A 16,035-nucleotide genomic window follows, 5' to 3' on the forward strand; every position below is an offset into this window, starting at 1 on the left:
ATAATTTCAGTGCTGGGCCCAGATCAAGAATTGCAAACGCTAAGAGAATATTTTCCAAAGTCATAAGGCGAGTAGGAGTTGCCGGATTATGGGAAGTCAGAGGCCCACCTGGTGTAATTTCCAGGGGTTTCTGTCTCCTGGCTGCTTCCTCACGGGGGAAGGGGTTTTTCACGACGATCCGGTCCTTGCGCGTGCCAGGCTCTTCTCTCCCCTAGCTTACTAGTATTTCCTCCTCGCCAGAGCCAAAGCAAGGTTGGAGACATTGAAGGGACCCGTCCAAGGTCAGTATATTGATTATTGGGGAGCCGTGATTGGAATCCAGTTCCACCTGGCTCCAAACACCAGACGCTCATCACCGCCTGACACTGTATGTAAGCACCTACTGTGTGCAGGCGGGTGTGTTTTCATCGTTTCGTGTGGCTTTCTCGCTGAATATCCAAGACTTGGCATGTCGGCTTCTCGCCAGTCCTCCAAAGGTGGCGTTTGGTGTTTCCATAGGAGGGCAGTGATGTTCAGGAGGGTGGCAAGTCACGGATTGGAAGTCACCAGCACCGGCGGTGAAGGGCTCCGTAAATCACAACCGGCCTGGTTGTTATGAAGGCTGTTAGGATCATTTTGCCTCGGAGACTTCCTAGCCCAGGCCCGAGGCCCCAGTCTGCCCCGAGCTCATCTTGGCCCTGATCGGAAAGCACGGGGCAGGTTTCATTTAAATGGTCACTCCCCAAGTTGAAACATGTCCCTTAAACAGTTGCTGAGCCGTTTCACGGTGTGATCTCCCTGGCCCTGCTAATATCTCCAGGGATTTAAAAAATAGATTCGCAACAAAGAGGCCTTTGTCCTCTGAGCGGGGGCAGCCTGGCGGGGATATTACTCGAAACCTGATCGTCAGACGCTGGCCACAAACCTGCTGCACCGGGCCCCCGCCGCGGCAGCGATGACGGCTGCTGGGTTAAATTGGGCCTTTTGTCCAGGTGGAAAGGCCACCGGCCACGTGACATGGTGGGACCTTCACCCTGCAGGGGTCAGTGACCCCCTTCCCTGGAGTGTCCTGGCCCTGGTGACCCATCACAGCAGCCCTGGCTCAGGGGGGTGAGGGGGCACTGACTCTGTCCCTGCTTTCCAGATGGGGAGTGGACAGGGACTTGGTCAAGGTCACCCAACATGTGAACGGCACTGTTGGGATTTAAACGTAGATCTAGACAGGCCTGGGCCACTCTGCGGGACCAGGCCCTGGGTTTTAGGTCCAGTCATTTAGCAAATGTCTGTTGAGTACTGACCACACAGAGCCCCTGTTCTAGGCACCTGGGATCCAGTAGTAAATAAGACAAAGACACTGGTTCGTTCGTTCATTCATTCATCCATCCATCCATTCATTCATTCATCCATTCATCCATTCATTCATTCATTCATCCATTCATTCATTCGGCTACTATTTATTGAACTCCTACTGTGTGCTGGGAGCTGGAGAAGCAAAAGAGGAACTGTTCAGCAGGTATTTCACACACCTCACCCCATGGTGTGTTGTACCGACCCGACATGACTGGTGTCCTTATAAGGAGAGGGAAGTTTGAATACAGAGACGCACAGAGATGCCGTGTGAAAACAGAGGCAGAGGTTGGAGTGATGTGTCTACGAGCCCAGGAAAGCCGAGGACTGCTGGGAGCTAGCTCCCTGGAAGCTGGAAGAGGCCAGGGAGGACCCTCCCCTAGAGCCTTTGGCGAGAGCACGGTCCCGCCAACACCTTGATTTGGGACCTCCGTCCCCCCGAACTGTGGGAGAACGCATGTCTGTCGCTTTAAACTGCCCGGTTTGTGGTACTCTGTTACGGCAGCCCCTGGGGTCACTACCCCATCTGGTTTCAGCCGCTTCAAGATGATGCTTTTCCAGTTGGAGACATGACGTAAGAATGAGCATTGAGACGGGTGGGAGAGAGTGGCTTAGGTTTAGAAGAAGGAAGGGAGGAGGGAGGGAGGGAGGGAGGAGAGAGAGGAGGAAGGGGGAGGGAGGGGAAGAAGGGTTTATGTAGTTTCACAAATCTGATCTCAAGATGGTCAGCGCTGTGAGGGGTGGGGCCCTGTCAGTTCCATTCAGTGTTGTGTCTCTAGAGCCTAGAACTGCTGTGCAAAGAGGGGCCCACAGGAGATGCTAAATGCCTACCGATTTGTTAAATGAATGAATAGCACGGTCCCTTAATCTTCCACTGCGTCCTTTCACCAACATGTCCTTCAGGCATGGCCCCTGCCACCACCTCTGACCTCTTGGGTTTTCCTCATTTCTTGGACTTTCCATGCTGCCTCCTGCCCCAGGGCCTTTGCATATGCCATCCCCTCTGCCTGGAGCACTGGTTCTCTATTTATTTATTTAATATGTTTTCATTGATTTCAGAGAGAGAGGGAGAGAGAGAAACATCAATGATGAGACAGAATGTTTGATTGGCTGCCTCCTGCACACCCCCTACTGGGGAATTGAGCCTGCAACCCGGGCATGTGCCCTGAATGGGGATCAAACCTTGACCTACTGGTTCGTAGGTTGATGCTCAACCACTGAGCTACACTGACCGGGAGCTGTTTCTCTATTTAAAAAACAAAACAAGGCACCTAGCTACCTTCTGTTTTGTTCACCCAGTTTTAGTGCAAGTCTTTGGTTGCAGGCTCTTGCTGTCTTCTTCCCCTTCCGAGGGGTCCCGATCTCTCCGTAATCCTATGCTGTTCCTGTAACTGTTGCATGAATACCCATCTCCCCCTGGTGCCCTGCAGGCTGGGACCACATCTGTTTCAATCCATCAAATGCCTCGTGCCCAGCACATAGTAGGTACTCAATTAAAGTCCGTTGAAGTCAACTGTCTTTTACAGAAGTCCTAACCCATCTCCTTCCTGCTCTCAGCCTCAGTTTCCCCAACAGCGTGGGCTCACTCGAACCCAGTTTGCATGGTGCCAGGGAAGTCACTGGACGTCTGGTTCGGCGGGAGGGGAAGGGGTGGTCTCGATGTGTCGTTAGGGCTGTGACTGGCCCTCTCACGGGGAGGAAGTCGTGGGCATGGAAAGACGTTCTCTTTAGTTCAGACAGTGGGTCTCTTTTTTTTTTTTAATATATTTTTATTGATTTTTTACAGAGAGAAAGGGAGAGAGAGAGAGTTAGAAACATTGATGAGAGAGAAACATCGATCAGCTGCCTCCTGCACATCTCCTACTGGGGATGTGCCCGCAACCCAGGTACATGCCCTTGATCGGAATCGAACCTGGGACCTTTCAGTCCGCAGGCCGACGCTCTATCCACTGAGCCAAACCGGTTTCGGCAGACAGTGGGTCTCTTGAATGCTGTTGCTGGGGTGTCTGGGGCCGGGTGGGGCTTGCACCTTCCTGTCCCTCTTCCCCCAACACCCTTCCTCCTCACCTCTCCTCTACCTCTTCCTGCCTCCGTGCCAGCCAGTGCACCCCGGACACATACATGACCTTCCTTTATGCCAACGAGAGTGAGAGCCAGCCTTCCCGTCCAGCCCTCCAAATAGGAAACCAGGGTCTGTCCGGGGCCCCTGCGTACCTGGTGTCCACTCCTGGGCGGGGTGGGCAGAGATTCATGAAAGGATCCATCCCACGAGATAATGCCCAGGCCTAGGGCCAGGAGGGCATCCCAGTACGGCAGGAGTCGGGGGGAGGACTCCTGGGAGGATGTGGCCCTGAGATGAGCGATGGCTACGCATTACCTGAGCCAAGGGGGCGTGGACAGGAAGGAGCCCTACAGCCCCGTGAAGAAGGAAGGCCAGAGGGCGGCCTGGCTGGGGAGAACAGGGTGAGCATAGCGAAGTCTCCGGGGCTGGGCATGGAGGGCCTCCCAGGCGGTGGTGAGCCATTTCATCTTTATTCCAAACCATGAGCTCCACTGACCTCCTTTAAGGATGGGGGTGGGGTGGGTGGGCGGGAGGAGGGACACGTGTGACTTGATTTGATCAGATGTAGATCCTGGCAGCTGTCCAGGTGGGGAGGGTGGTGGCCAGAAGCAGGGAAGGGATGGAGCTGGGAGAGGTTTCAACAGAACCTGGGGATGGACAGGATTAGCGTGTGCACACGCGTGCATGTGAGTGTGTATGCATGCACACGCGCAAGTGCATGCATGCACCCCGCTGAGTGTCCAAGCTGGACAGGCACCTCCATCTCTCTCTCCTCCCGCCTGAGGCTTTCCCCAAAGAAGGGAAGCCATGGCACCCATGGCAGGGGGAGGTCCCGTGCCCGGGGGTGGTCCCCCCCTTAGGGCCCTGCCTTTGAAGCGTCACCAGGCCCCTGCACCTCCTGCCCCGGCTCTCTCCCGGCTCCCCGTGATTTAAGAGGCATTTTCCTTTGGGGTGATATAGATTCCAAAACGCCACATCCATCTCCCAGGCCGGTGAAGCCAGCCTGTCTGAGTTATAGCAGATTGCTTTCTGCATGCGCGAGGGGGGCGGAGGGCACCCGCTTGCTCTCTCTGCTCCCTGCGCCTGGAACATTTGAGCAAACATTCCTGGCTGCTTTGGAAGTTACCAAACCCAGATGAGCTCATCTGAGCCAGAGGTGGGGGCAGCTGGCGCCTGGAGCCGGCCCCGAGCTCACCAGGTGGCCCAGTGGCAAAAGTCAGAGGCGGCTGGGCCTCAGCTGGGGAGGGTGGGCCCTGCACAGCTGGGCCCGGCCCAGAGGAGAGCCTGCCTGGGTGGGGCTGTCTGCGGGCCTCAGACCTGGCAGCATGTTGGTGTTGCAAGGTCGCTGGATGGAAGCTGGGAGCCTGGGACCGCACAGCCAGGGTCTGAGAGGGAGCAAACGTGTGATGCAGGCACCTCATCAATTCTCAGGGCTGCCCTGTGGGCGCCTGGCCCGCCCTGCAGGGGCCGCGCTCCATGTAGTAGCACTGCCATTTATTGAGTGTTAACTATGTGCTAAGTGCTCTGTGCCCAGCTCACCCGCCTGACAACCCTAGGCACCGTCATTCTCCCCATTCGGCAGATGGGGAAACTGAGGCTCGGAAAGATAGAGCGCCGACCCGGAGTGGCCGAGTTGAGGCCGACCCTAGTCGGTCCTCTTCTTCCTGTTACACGGAAGACAGCGTTCGGAGGAAGAGCTGCCGGCACGGTCCTGGGCCAAACAGCGATCGTTCGTGAACTGTTCCCAGGAGCTGACTCCAATGAGCACAGAGCTTCCTCCCTCTGGGCTCTGTGTCCTCCTCGGGGTGGGCAGGGCCCTCACAGCCCACCAGTCCCTCATCCGCTTCACAGCCTGGGTGGCAGGGAGTCGGGTGGGGATCCCACTGACTCTTCCCTGGGGAGTTCAGTGTCTTTCCTGCCTCTGTCCTTTGGGTGACCAGGTGCAGGCTCTTATTTCGAAGGCGCTCTCCTCACGTTCCTTCCCAAAGCAGTGTTCCTGCCTCTAAGTTCCCTTCTGTGAAATGGGTGCATGCGGAACCCCGCCGTAGGGTTGGTGTGAGAATGACACACACTCCCTGGAGAGGACTCGGCACCGAGGCTGGGCATGGGGAGGGCTCAACACCGGAGACCACTTCCCTCCTGTTGTGAGCTGCCAGAGCATCCCTCTCCCACCCCCATTGCCCACAGGACCCCCACACCCAGGAAGCCTATAGAGGAAGCGTCTAGCCCCTCCAATGGCCCTCCGAGGGAAGGTGCCAGACTGCGACATGGGATGAGCGTTCCTTCCTCACAAATGCCCTTCTACAGACGGGGAAACTGAGGCACAGAGAGGGGAATGGCCCGTTCAGGGAGCTTAGATCTGGGTGATGCTTTGAGCCACTTGAGCATGAACCTCTGTGATGCACAGCGAAGGGGAACAGGACAGTTCTGAGCAAACGGGGATGAACCGGGCAACCCCTGGCAACCAGGGCGTACCTGGCCACCCCTGTAGATGCCGCTGCTTCTCAGACACAGAGCGTGGCTTCAGATTCCAGCCGCACTTGGGGTTCCTTTCCGGGAGACAGGTCCTCGGCTCTGGGCATTGAGGGGCCAAGTCTGGGTGACCTTCCCCTTGCTTTGGGGGGCGATTCTCCCAGTCCCGCCCACCCCCAACCTACCACAGCCTTTCCTAGCAGGGGATGGGTGGGGATGGGGGAACAACGGAGGGTGGATTTGAAAGGCTTTGGCTAGGGACAGGCCAGGCCCGAGTTTTCCCATCCTATATGCTTGTTTAGTTCTGTTTACGAGGCTGGCTTTCCAGCCAGATTCTTGATGGTAATGAGCCCGCATGGCTGGTTGCTGCAGGGAGAGAAAAGGAAGGGGTGGGGGTGGGATCATGCTAAACAGGTTTGTGGAATAATGATGAACTTGCGCGTTTTCTGACTCATTGTGGGGCGCGGGGCGCCTTATGTGTGATGCCTGGTGTTTGTTGCCGATTGGGAACTTTTTCAAGTGGAGGCTGGCCTGGGCCGCGGAGTCGCGGAGGCCTCGGTTCCAGCCGTGGAGCTGGTTTGAGTTATTTTGGGACCGGGGCCTGGGTTCGGCGCACTCCACTTAGAAAATGGAAAATAGAAGCTCATAGCTGGATGCCGTCTGGGGAGGAGGAAGCCTGGTGGATGGAGGGGTTGGCCGAGTGCCTTCAGGGTCCCACGGACCCCAGTTTGAGACGGACCCTGCCGTGTATGCGCTGTGTGGATCTCCAGCAAGTTCCTAGGGATAGAGGAGGCCGACCTCCAGGGATGGCTTCCAAGATCAAATGAGGTGTAAGGGTGTTTCTGTGCTCAGCGAAGGGCCCGTTCTAACCAGTGTTGTTATTGACACTTTCAAGCCATGGTCCAGTTTCTCGTCCCCCAGGTCACAGCGAAGGGTGTTGGTGCTGGCTCTGAGCTAGATGCCCGCCCGAGGAAGGAGCGTGCCCAGGAGAGCTTGACGCTGGAAGCAGTGAGTCCTGGCCCCTGTGTGTCTGGGCCCTGGGAAGCTGAAATACCTTATGGTGGCCCTGCAGGCAGCCTGGCCTGGCCAGGTGAGCTGGGAAACAGCCACTTCCTGGTCCAGGTATCATTCAAGGGGCATTCAGGGGCTCCCTCATATTGAAGCCCTGTGGTCAGGCCCCGGAGGCCTCTGGGAAGTGGGCAGGGGGGTGTGCAGAAAGGGGCAGAGAAAGAGAGGATCCCTCCCCAGAGTGGGAGTCTTCAGGGGCTGGAGGGAGGGGGTGCCCACGCCCCACCCCCAAACCCCTGTCTGGGGCTCAGACCCAGGCAAAAGCTGCACAGATTGTGGGCTGGTATGTGAGCAGATGGTGGGGTCAAGCCAGGCCTGATGTGAGTCCGGTCCTGCCTCTCACTTGCTGGGTGACCTGGGGCGAATCCCTCACCTCTCTGGGCTTAAGTTTCCTCCTTTATAAAATGGGAGAAAAAAGCCCTAACTGGTTTGGCTCAGTGGATAGAGCGCCGGCCTGCGGACTGAAAGGTCCCAGGTTCGATTCCGGTCAAGGGCATGTACCCTGGTTGCGGGCACATCCCCAGTAGGGGGTGTGCAGGAGGCAGCTGATCGATGTCTCTCTCTTTCATCGATGTTTCTAACTCTCTATTCCTCTCACTTCCTCCTGTAAAAAATCAATAAAATATATTTAAAAAATAAATAAAATAAAATGGGAGAAAAAGAGAACAGCAGCTACCTCACAGGGCAGTAATGTAATATAACATAATATATACGATATGTTACATCTATTATATGCTGTGGGCTGGGTGCTTTCCCACACTTGCAGCCTCCCTGACACCACTGGAGACAGGTGTTCCTGTAGAGCAGTGGTTCTCAACCTTCCTAATGCCGCGACCCTTTCATACAGTTCCTCATGTTGTGGTGACCCCCGACCATAAAATTATTTTCGTGGCTACTTCATCACTGTCATGTTGCTACTGTTATGAATCGTCATGTCAATATCTGATATGCAGGATGTATTTCCATTGTTACAAATTGAACATCATGAAAGCATAGTGACGAATCGCAAAAACAATATGTAATTATCTATGTGTTTTCCGATGGTCTTAGGCGACGCCTGTGAAAGGGTCCTTCGACCCCAAAGGGGTCGCGACCCACAGGTTGAGAACCGCTGCTGTAGATCCAGGGACTGAAGCTCCCGTCGAGGTCTTGCTCCCGGTGTGGGGTCCGGGGAGGGAGGAACCGGGCTCAGAACCGAAGACGTCTAGCTCTCTCGTCAATGCCCCTTGGCCTCCCTCGCCCGGCTGAGAGACAGGGGAGAAGTCCTGCCCAAAGGGAGTAGCATCTGTGTTCACTGAGGCAGGAGGGGCCTTTTTGTGCTAACAGCCCTGAGTGCGAGAGGCAGTGCGTCCTGCCTTGCTCTGTGCTGGCTGCCTGGGGACAAACTCAGGACTCTGTTTCCAGGAAAAAAACACAGTGAAGATGGCTTCTGGGGCCACCTTGAAAGACAAAGAAAAGGGAGACCCTCCGGTCTCCAAAGAACTCTTAAAACTCACCTCTGACTATGTTCCTTGGCTTTGCTTGAAACCCTTTCATGACTCCCCAGAAAAATGTCCAAGCGTTCCCACCCGCCCTTGTGGTCCTCCTGAGTTGGGTCCTGCTGACCTCTTGAGCTTCAGACCCTGCCCCTCCCGTGTCTTCCTCTAAAAAAAACCGGCTGCTAGAACCTTCCCATATCTCATTCAACCTGATTCCTCTGCCTGGGAAGTCCTTTGACCCTGTTCTGGTTATTAAACTCCTATTCCACCTACAAAACCCACCTCTGGAAACCCCTATTATTGCCCCCTCTCAGCACAGTTATTTTATCCCTATAGTATATAATGTAGTCCTGTTAGCATCCAATACTAGGTTTTCCAGACTGAAGGCTGGGATCAATCTTCCACTTTTTTTCCCCCTGACTTCCCAGCCTGAGCCCTGGCCCACAGTAGGCACTCAATGGGTATTTATTCAATGGACAGATGGAAGAGAGACCCCCAAAGATAATCAGGCATCATGCATAGAGAGAGGGAGGGGATGCTGTTGCTTAGCAACTGGCAGCTACGAGGGTCTCATCCTTTCCAACCCTCAAGGGGGTTACTATCCTTCATCACAGCAGTAGCTGGGCCTTCCCCGGAGGCGTCAGCTCTGGGTGCTCCCTGGACAGATGCCAACCGCACCCCTTGACACCAGCACAGTGTGGGGTGGGAGAGGTGGAGGGGACCGCCTGAGAGAGCCATCCTTTCTCTCACAGGGCGGCTGGGGAGGCCAGGCTGATCTGCCACGTGAACCTGATTTCTCTGGGGTCATTCATTGTTCCTCTCTCCACGTCCCTGAGTCCAAACACAGAAGAAATAATAATAATGATAATGGTAATAAGAGAGGCTACCATTTAACGAATGCCTGCCATCTGCCACGCTCTGTGCCACCTTTAAATGTCCAATCCCCGCCCTAACCGGTTTGGCTCAGTGGATAGAGCGTCAGCCTGCGGACTCAAGGGTCCCAGGTTCGATTCCGGCCAAGGGCATGTACCTTGGTTGTGGGCACATTCCCAGTAGGGAGTGTGCAGGAGGCAGCTGATCGATGTTTCTCTCTCATCGATGTTTCTAACTCTCTATCCCTCTCCCTTCCTCTCTGTAAAAAAATAAAATAAAAATCAATAAAATATATTTAAAAAACTAAAAATCATCATTCCCTCCTTAAAAAAAAAAGTCCAATCTGTGACTTTCCTTTCCAACGGGGGAAACTGAGGCTCAGAGGAAGAAAGGGTTTCGTCCGAGGTCACGCCAGGTCGTAAGTGGTGAAGACCAGATTTGAATCCGGGTATGTGATGCCAGAGTTTATATCCTTCCCACCACTTGTTCAAGAGAGGGAGTCTTTCTGAGCCCCTCTACCCCAGGCCTCAGGGGAAGTAGGTTCCCCTCCAAGCCTCCTAGGGGACTCTGTCTGCTGCGATTCTTCACGTGTCCAAGCTCTACAGGGCATAGGTGTTAGCTGTGTGTGTGTGTGTGTGTGTGTGTGTGTGCGCGCGCGCTGGTGTTGGGGGCCTGGTGGGCCAGCATGAAGGCTGTGTGTCTGGTGGGTAAACGATGTGAATGTCAGTTATTTGTGTTTCTGTTGAGTGGGGGCTCAGTAGTGGGGGGGTCCCCTTTTGGACGGGAGCTCCTGGGCTGGTCCAGGTGTGCAGGATCTCAGCCCCTGGGAGCATCCTTCTTCAGCTCTGGGTCCCCAGCCCAGCTGTGTCTCCTTCCCCCGCCAGCCTGGAGCGCCCTCGGACTGGAGGGGAGGCTGAAGGAAGGGGAGGGAGGGGAGAAAGGCCCCAGGCTCCTGCTGCTCTGGGCTCTGGGCTCTGGGCCGGCAGCGGAACGTGAATTCGTCTGAGCGCTAGGGGGCAATGTGTCTGTTCCAAAGAAACCGCAGGCCCTTGCAGGCGGCGCACACACACAGGCACACGCAGGGACGCCCACACCAAGGAGGTGCACACACCGGCGTGTCCATGGGCACAGATGGGCACAGGCAGTGGCACTGGCTCTCACCCTCGCAGAGAAAACAGACGCGTGAGCAGAGATGCAGGCACAGGAGGAATGAGGCAGCTGCACCCACAGGGATGAACACAGAGGCACACACACAGAAGCACGGGATTGGGGACACTCACAGAGACCCAGGAATGCACGCGCACACAGGCACGGACACAAACACATGCAGAGGTCCTGCCTCCCCCACACAGACAAAGGCACAAACGCTGGCACATGCCACACGCTCGCACGACGACATTTGCAGCGTGAAGGAGAGGTGACCCAGGCACACCGCCTGCACAGAAACACAGCCGAGCCCAACCGCAGGCACGCACCCTGCTTTCAGACATCCGCACACCTTGCAGACTGAGCTCTTGGAAACAGCCCCAGAGAAAAACTCCCCCACACCCCTCTCGGGAGCGCACGGAATTATTCCACAGGAAACCTGCGCAGGTGTTCAGGGGACCCCCACCCAGAGCCCTGTGAAGTCATGCCTCAGCCTACAGCACATCCCAACAGGGGTCCCCCCAGACTGCTGGGTCTGTGGGCCATTCTTCCCGCTGCCCGGGCCCACCCAGGACTCCAGACAGGCCCCCACGTTCCCTGTTCCCTCTGGACACATACGGTGACACACTCACAACCCAAAACCAATCACTCTGGACCAGGTATGTGACCAGCTGTCATGGGGGCTTTGCCCACACAGGGGTCCTCCTCCTGGCAGCCAGTCCCCCTACTGGTCCCCTTCCAGCCCAAGAGGCTTAGGGTCCCCCCAGGGTCTGGCCTGGGGGCCCTGTGGGTGGGGAGGTGCCACCAGAGGCCTAGCCAGGCCCTTTAGTTCTTTGTGCCTAAACCAGCCAAGCCTCACTCTCTTCTCCGCCTCTCACTTCCCTGTCACTTTGCTAAGTAATAATTTCCATGTCCAATTCCATTTCTTTTCTAGTTCTGAAACCTCTAAGCTATCAGCAAGAGGATAGTTCACATGAAAACTAATTACACAAAATCAATATTTAATCACAGACCAACAACCTGATCCTGCAGAAAAATCCTTTTAAAACTCCACCGCCCTGTACAAATACTTCTTCATGGACCGCATGTTCGGTGGGGGTAATTTTCATTTTTAATTTCAAAAAGGAAAAAAATATATATATATATATCTGTCGGACGTTCAGCGCCGGGAGGTCCCACAAAGGACCTGGGATCCGAGCCGGCTTCAGCTCTCTGAGTTTTAAAGTTTCAGGTTTTTATTGTTTGTCTTTTATTTTTATTCTTCTTGGAGGGCGGCGGGGAGGTGTCATTTTCCTCCCGGAGTTCCTTGAGATTCCCGTCTCCTCTCACCCTAAGTTGAGCTCTTTCCCCAGCATTTCTGAAAACCCAGCATCTGTCTTCCCAGCAGCAACTCCGGGGAGCCATGAATTCGCTTGCGCGGAGTGGTAACTTTTTAACTCCCTCCCGCGTTGGTGGAGTGCTTAATCTGAGGTTTTTAAATAAAAAGGGCTCAGGGGTTGGTTTTATTATAACGTTTATTTCATTTCAGATTTCATGCGTAATTTAGCAAACGCTAGACAGACTTAGGCGATAAACACTTTCCTTTGTGGGGGGAAAAGGCATTTTTATACACCATGCTTAATTTTATTTAGATTTAATAGCGATATCAGGGGCACTTCAAAGAAAGTTCCTTTTTTTTTTTTTTTTCCGTCCTCCCCTTCTCCTAAGAATGCTGGTCGGCTCACAAAATTGCCTCGTGCTATTTTATAGCCAGGAGCGTTCAAGGCCTTCTCCCCTTCCTTCCCGCACACACTTCAGGGAGGAAAATACTCACACAGGCAGGCACATAGAATAAACACCTCCTCTGCCCCCCATCACCTCTAACTTCCAACCTCTCCAACTGCAAGATAGATTTCAGCCTCAGTGGGGATCAGGAAGATCTAAACATTTTAACTAAGATTATTGGGATAAATATTTCATAAAGAGCAGGGCAGATATTAAATTACTCCTATTGATTTTAGTATCACAACCCAATTCCTTGGCCTCTACAGTTTAATTGATCTCTTAAGGAGGCCAACCTCGCGCCCCCTGGGCCTCGGTCCGGGTGCCAGTAGCGGGGTCCTCCCGCCGGCCCGTGCGTCCACCGCGCGCTGATCTTCCTCGCGGATCTGCGCTGGACTTTGCCGAAGTGCCCCCCCCAATAAAGTGACCGAGTGGTCACGGCTCCTCCCGGTGGAAGCCAGCGACTGAGGACTGGGAACCTCAGGCAGTGGGGTTAAGGGAACAATTGTGCATGCCCTGGCGAGGGAGGGGCGAGCAGGAGCGCGGGTGTCTGGAGGAGAACCCTAACTTCGGGGGTTCCCGGTCTGCTTTCAGCTCCCGGAAAATCCGAGGACTGGTTAAGTTGGGCGCCACTGGTGAGCCGACTGCGGTTGAGAGCCGAGGGTTCGCCTCGGGTGGAAGCACAGTCCATACTTAGCGACTTTCCCGGCGAGTCCAGGCGCTGTGCCTGGAGACCCCATTGTCTGAGCGCCCCGCACCGCTTACCACCCACCTCCCCGCCCCCTGCCCACCCCGCAGGTCTCGCTTCAGTTGGGGGTGGGGAGTTGGTAACTGTGTGAGTAGGAAGGGAGTGAACAAAGCCAAGCTCCCGCCATTCTAAGCCTGCGCCCTCTCCACCCCGATGCGCTGGGAGGCCAGGGCGCGCGCCCCGAGCGCACTGGCGCCGGACCCCCGGGCGAGACCCGAGCCGGGGACCCGGGAGTTGGCGAAGTGCGGGTTCGTAGGGGGGCCTCGGCAGCCAGTACCCAGGACCACCTTAACAGCGAGCCCCGCCCCGGACCCAGCTCGGGCTGTGCTGATTGGTGCAAATGTAATGGCTGAAATTGATTGCTGAAATGCAAAACTTGTTGCTGCTTCTCTCAGCGCTGGGCGAGAGGCAGACACAGAGAGGGGAGCTGAGACCCTCGGAACGCCCCACGCAGCCCCCCCCGCGTTAGCCAGGAGAGGGGTGCGCGGACCCCCCAGAGCTGCCCCCGCCCCCGCATTCTGGGCTCCGAGAGCTCCGCGGGAACGCCTGAGCCGGCTCGCCCAGTGTGGTCCTCCAACCCGCGTCCGCCCCCCTCCCCGGGTCCGAGGGGGGACTCGCGAAGCACCTCGGCGCGGAGGCAGGGAACCCGAGCCTTGGAGAGACCCAACCCCTCGTTTCGCTGCCTGTCCGCGCCTGGAACCGGGCGCGGGGACCCCGGCGAACTCAGAGACCAAACAGCGGAGGACCCGAGCTGCAGTCGGCGGACCTGGCAGCGAAGCGGCGCGCGGGGGTGCGGCGCGCCGGGGTGCAGCGCACCGGCCGCGGAGCGGGGGAACCGTGTCTTCCCCTATCCCTCGGGGTCCAGCCCCGGGTGCCCGCTGCCTCCTCAGCCCCGCTGCGCCCTCGGCTCGGGGGCCGGCACGGGTGATGCCGAGCGGAGCCTCCAGCCCTCCGACCAGCTGAAGAAACAGTAGCCGCTTGCTCGGGGCCGACGGGGACTGTGCGAGTGGATCGTGCTTGGCGGAGGCTCGAGCTACCGCGCGCGAGGACTCCGGGGGAGGGGGAGGGACCGCTCTGTCCGTGCCCGGGCGCCAGCCACGGCTTTAAAGGGTCTCCCTGCCCGGCCCCTGAGCAGCTCCGCTTCGGACTCACTCGGAGAGGCTTCGGGCGGCTTCCTGGGGCTCCCCACCCGACCCGTTCGGACTTAAGAAGGTGATCGCTCGCTTTCCCTGCCTCCTTCCCGCCTCCTTCCCCCCACTTAACTTTTTGTCTCCACTCGCCTGCAGCTCTGTTCCCTCCCCGCAAACCCACCCGCGGCTGTGCCAACCGCCTGGGGCATGGGCCCTCCGACACGGCTCCTGGAGGCCCTGCGGCGCCGCAAGATGTGAGAGACCCGTGTGGGGCAGAGCCAGAGCTTCGGGAAAGGAGCGGAGAAGCCCCAGCCTCCACAGGCCAGGAGCGGTGGCGGTGCGCACTGCGTCCCCGCGGTGCCGAGCGAGCGTCCCAGCCCAGGGCCGGACCGAGTAGCTGGCCGGAGGCGCGCCGCGGAGAGCAGGCTGTCATGCCCTATTGATTTCCCCACCCCCCCGCCAAGTATGTTTGGGCTGGACCAATTCGAGCCCCAGATCAACAGCAGGAACGCTGGCCAGGGCGAGAGGAACTTTAACGAGGCCGGACTAAGCATGAACACCCACTTTAAGGCTCCGGCTTTCCACGCGGGGGGACCTCCTGGCCCCGTGGACCCTGCCATGAGCGCGCTGGGCGAGCCCCCGATCCTGGGCATGAACATGGAGCCGTACGGCTTCCACGCGCGCGGCCACTCGGAGTTGCACGCGGGGGGGCTGCAGGCGCAGCCGGTGCACGGATTCTTTGGAGGCCAGCAGCCGCACCACGGCCACCCGGGAGGCCACCACCCCCACCAACATCACCCTCACTTCGGGGGCAACTTTGGTGGCCCGGACCCAGGAGCCTCATGCCTGCACGGGGGTCGCCTGCTCGGCTACGGCGGCGCCGGCGCTGGCCTGGGCAGCCAGCCGCCCTTCGCCGAGGGTTATGATCATATGGCGGAGAGCCAGGGGCCTGAGAGCTTCGGCCCGCAGCGACCCGGGAACCTCCCGGACTTTCACAGTTCGGGCGCCTCGGGCCACGCCGTGCCGGCCCCGTGCTTGCCGCTGGACCAGAGCCCTAACCGAGCCGCCTCCTTCCACGGCCTCCCCGCCTCCAGCGGCTCTGATTCCCACAGTCTGGAGAACCGGAGGGTGGCGAACCAAGGAGCCGTCGACTCGCTGGAATACAATTACCCGGGCGAGGCGCCCTCGGGACATTTCGACATGTTTTCGCCCTCCGATTCCGAGGGGCAGTTGCCTCATTATGCGGCGGGTCGCCAGGTTCCCGGGGGCTCTTTCCCGGGTGCCTCGGCTATGCCCAGAGCTGCAGGCATGGTGGGCTTGTCCAAAATGCACGCCCAGCAGCAGCAGCAGCAACAGCAGCAGCAGCAGCAGCAGCAGCAACAACAGCAGCAGCAGCACGGCGTTTTCTTCGAGAGGTTCGGCGGGGCCCGCAAGATGCCGGTGGGCTTGGAGCCGGGAGTAGGCTCCAGGCACCCCTTAATGCAGCCTCCCCATCAGGCCCCGCCGCCCCCGCAGCAGCAGCCCCCACAACAGACTCAGCCGCCGCCGCCGCCGCCGCCGCAGCAGCAGCAGCCTCCGCCGCCCGGGCTGCTGGTCCGACAAAATTCGTGCCCGCCCGCGCTCCCGCGGCCCCAGCAGGGCGAGGCGGGCACACCCAGCGGCAGCCTGCAGGACGGGGGGCCCATGCTGCCCAGCCAACACGCGCAGTTCGAGTACCCCATCCACAGGCTGGAGAACCGGACCATGCACCCTTATTCGGAGCCCGTGTTCAACATGCAGCATCCTCCTCCCCAGCAGGCGCCCAACCAGCGGCTGCAGCATTTCGACGCGCACCCCCTACATGAACGTGCCCAGAGGCCGCGCTTTGACTTCCCGGGCAGCGCGGGAGTGGACCGCTGCGCTTCGTGGAACGGCAGCATGCACAACGGCGCGCTGGACAACCACCTCTCCCCCTCGGCCTATTCGGCCTCC

The 16,035-nt window shown here is 57.7% G+C and overlaps 1 protein-coding gene across 1 annotated transcript in view; it reads left to right on the forward strand.

Annotated features, from left to right (window-relative positions):
* The first annotated feature begins 13,006 nt into the window (after window positions 1-13,006).
* MN1 (MN1 proto-oncogene, transcriptional regulator) overlaps window positions 13,007-16,035 on the forward strand; it is a 44,451-nt gene continuing 41,422 nt past the window's right edge. Inside the window, 1 exon segment of the mRNA XM_014464811.2 lies at window positions 13,007-16,029. Coding sequence (XP_014320297.1) covers window positions 14,530-16,029 — 1,500 coding nt within the window. The 5' untranslated portion in view covers window positions 13,007-14,529.

The sequence above is a fragment of the Myotis lucifugus genome, unplaced genomic scaffold, assembly GCF_000147115.1.
Source record: "Myotis lucifugus unplaced genomic scaffold, Myoluc2.0 scaffold_269, whole genome shotgun sequence".
Taxonomy (NCBI): Eukaryota; Metazoa; Chordata; class Mammalia; order Chiroptera; family Vespertilionidae; genus Myotis; species Myotis lucifugus.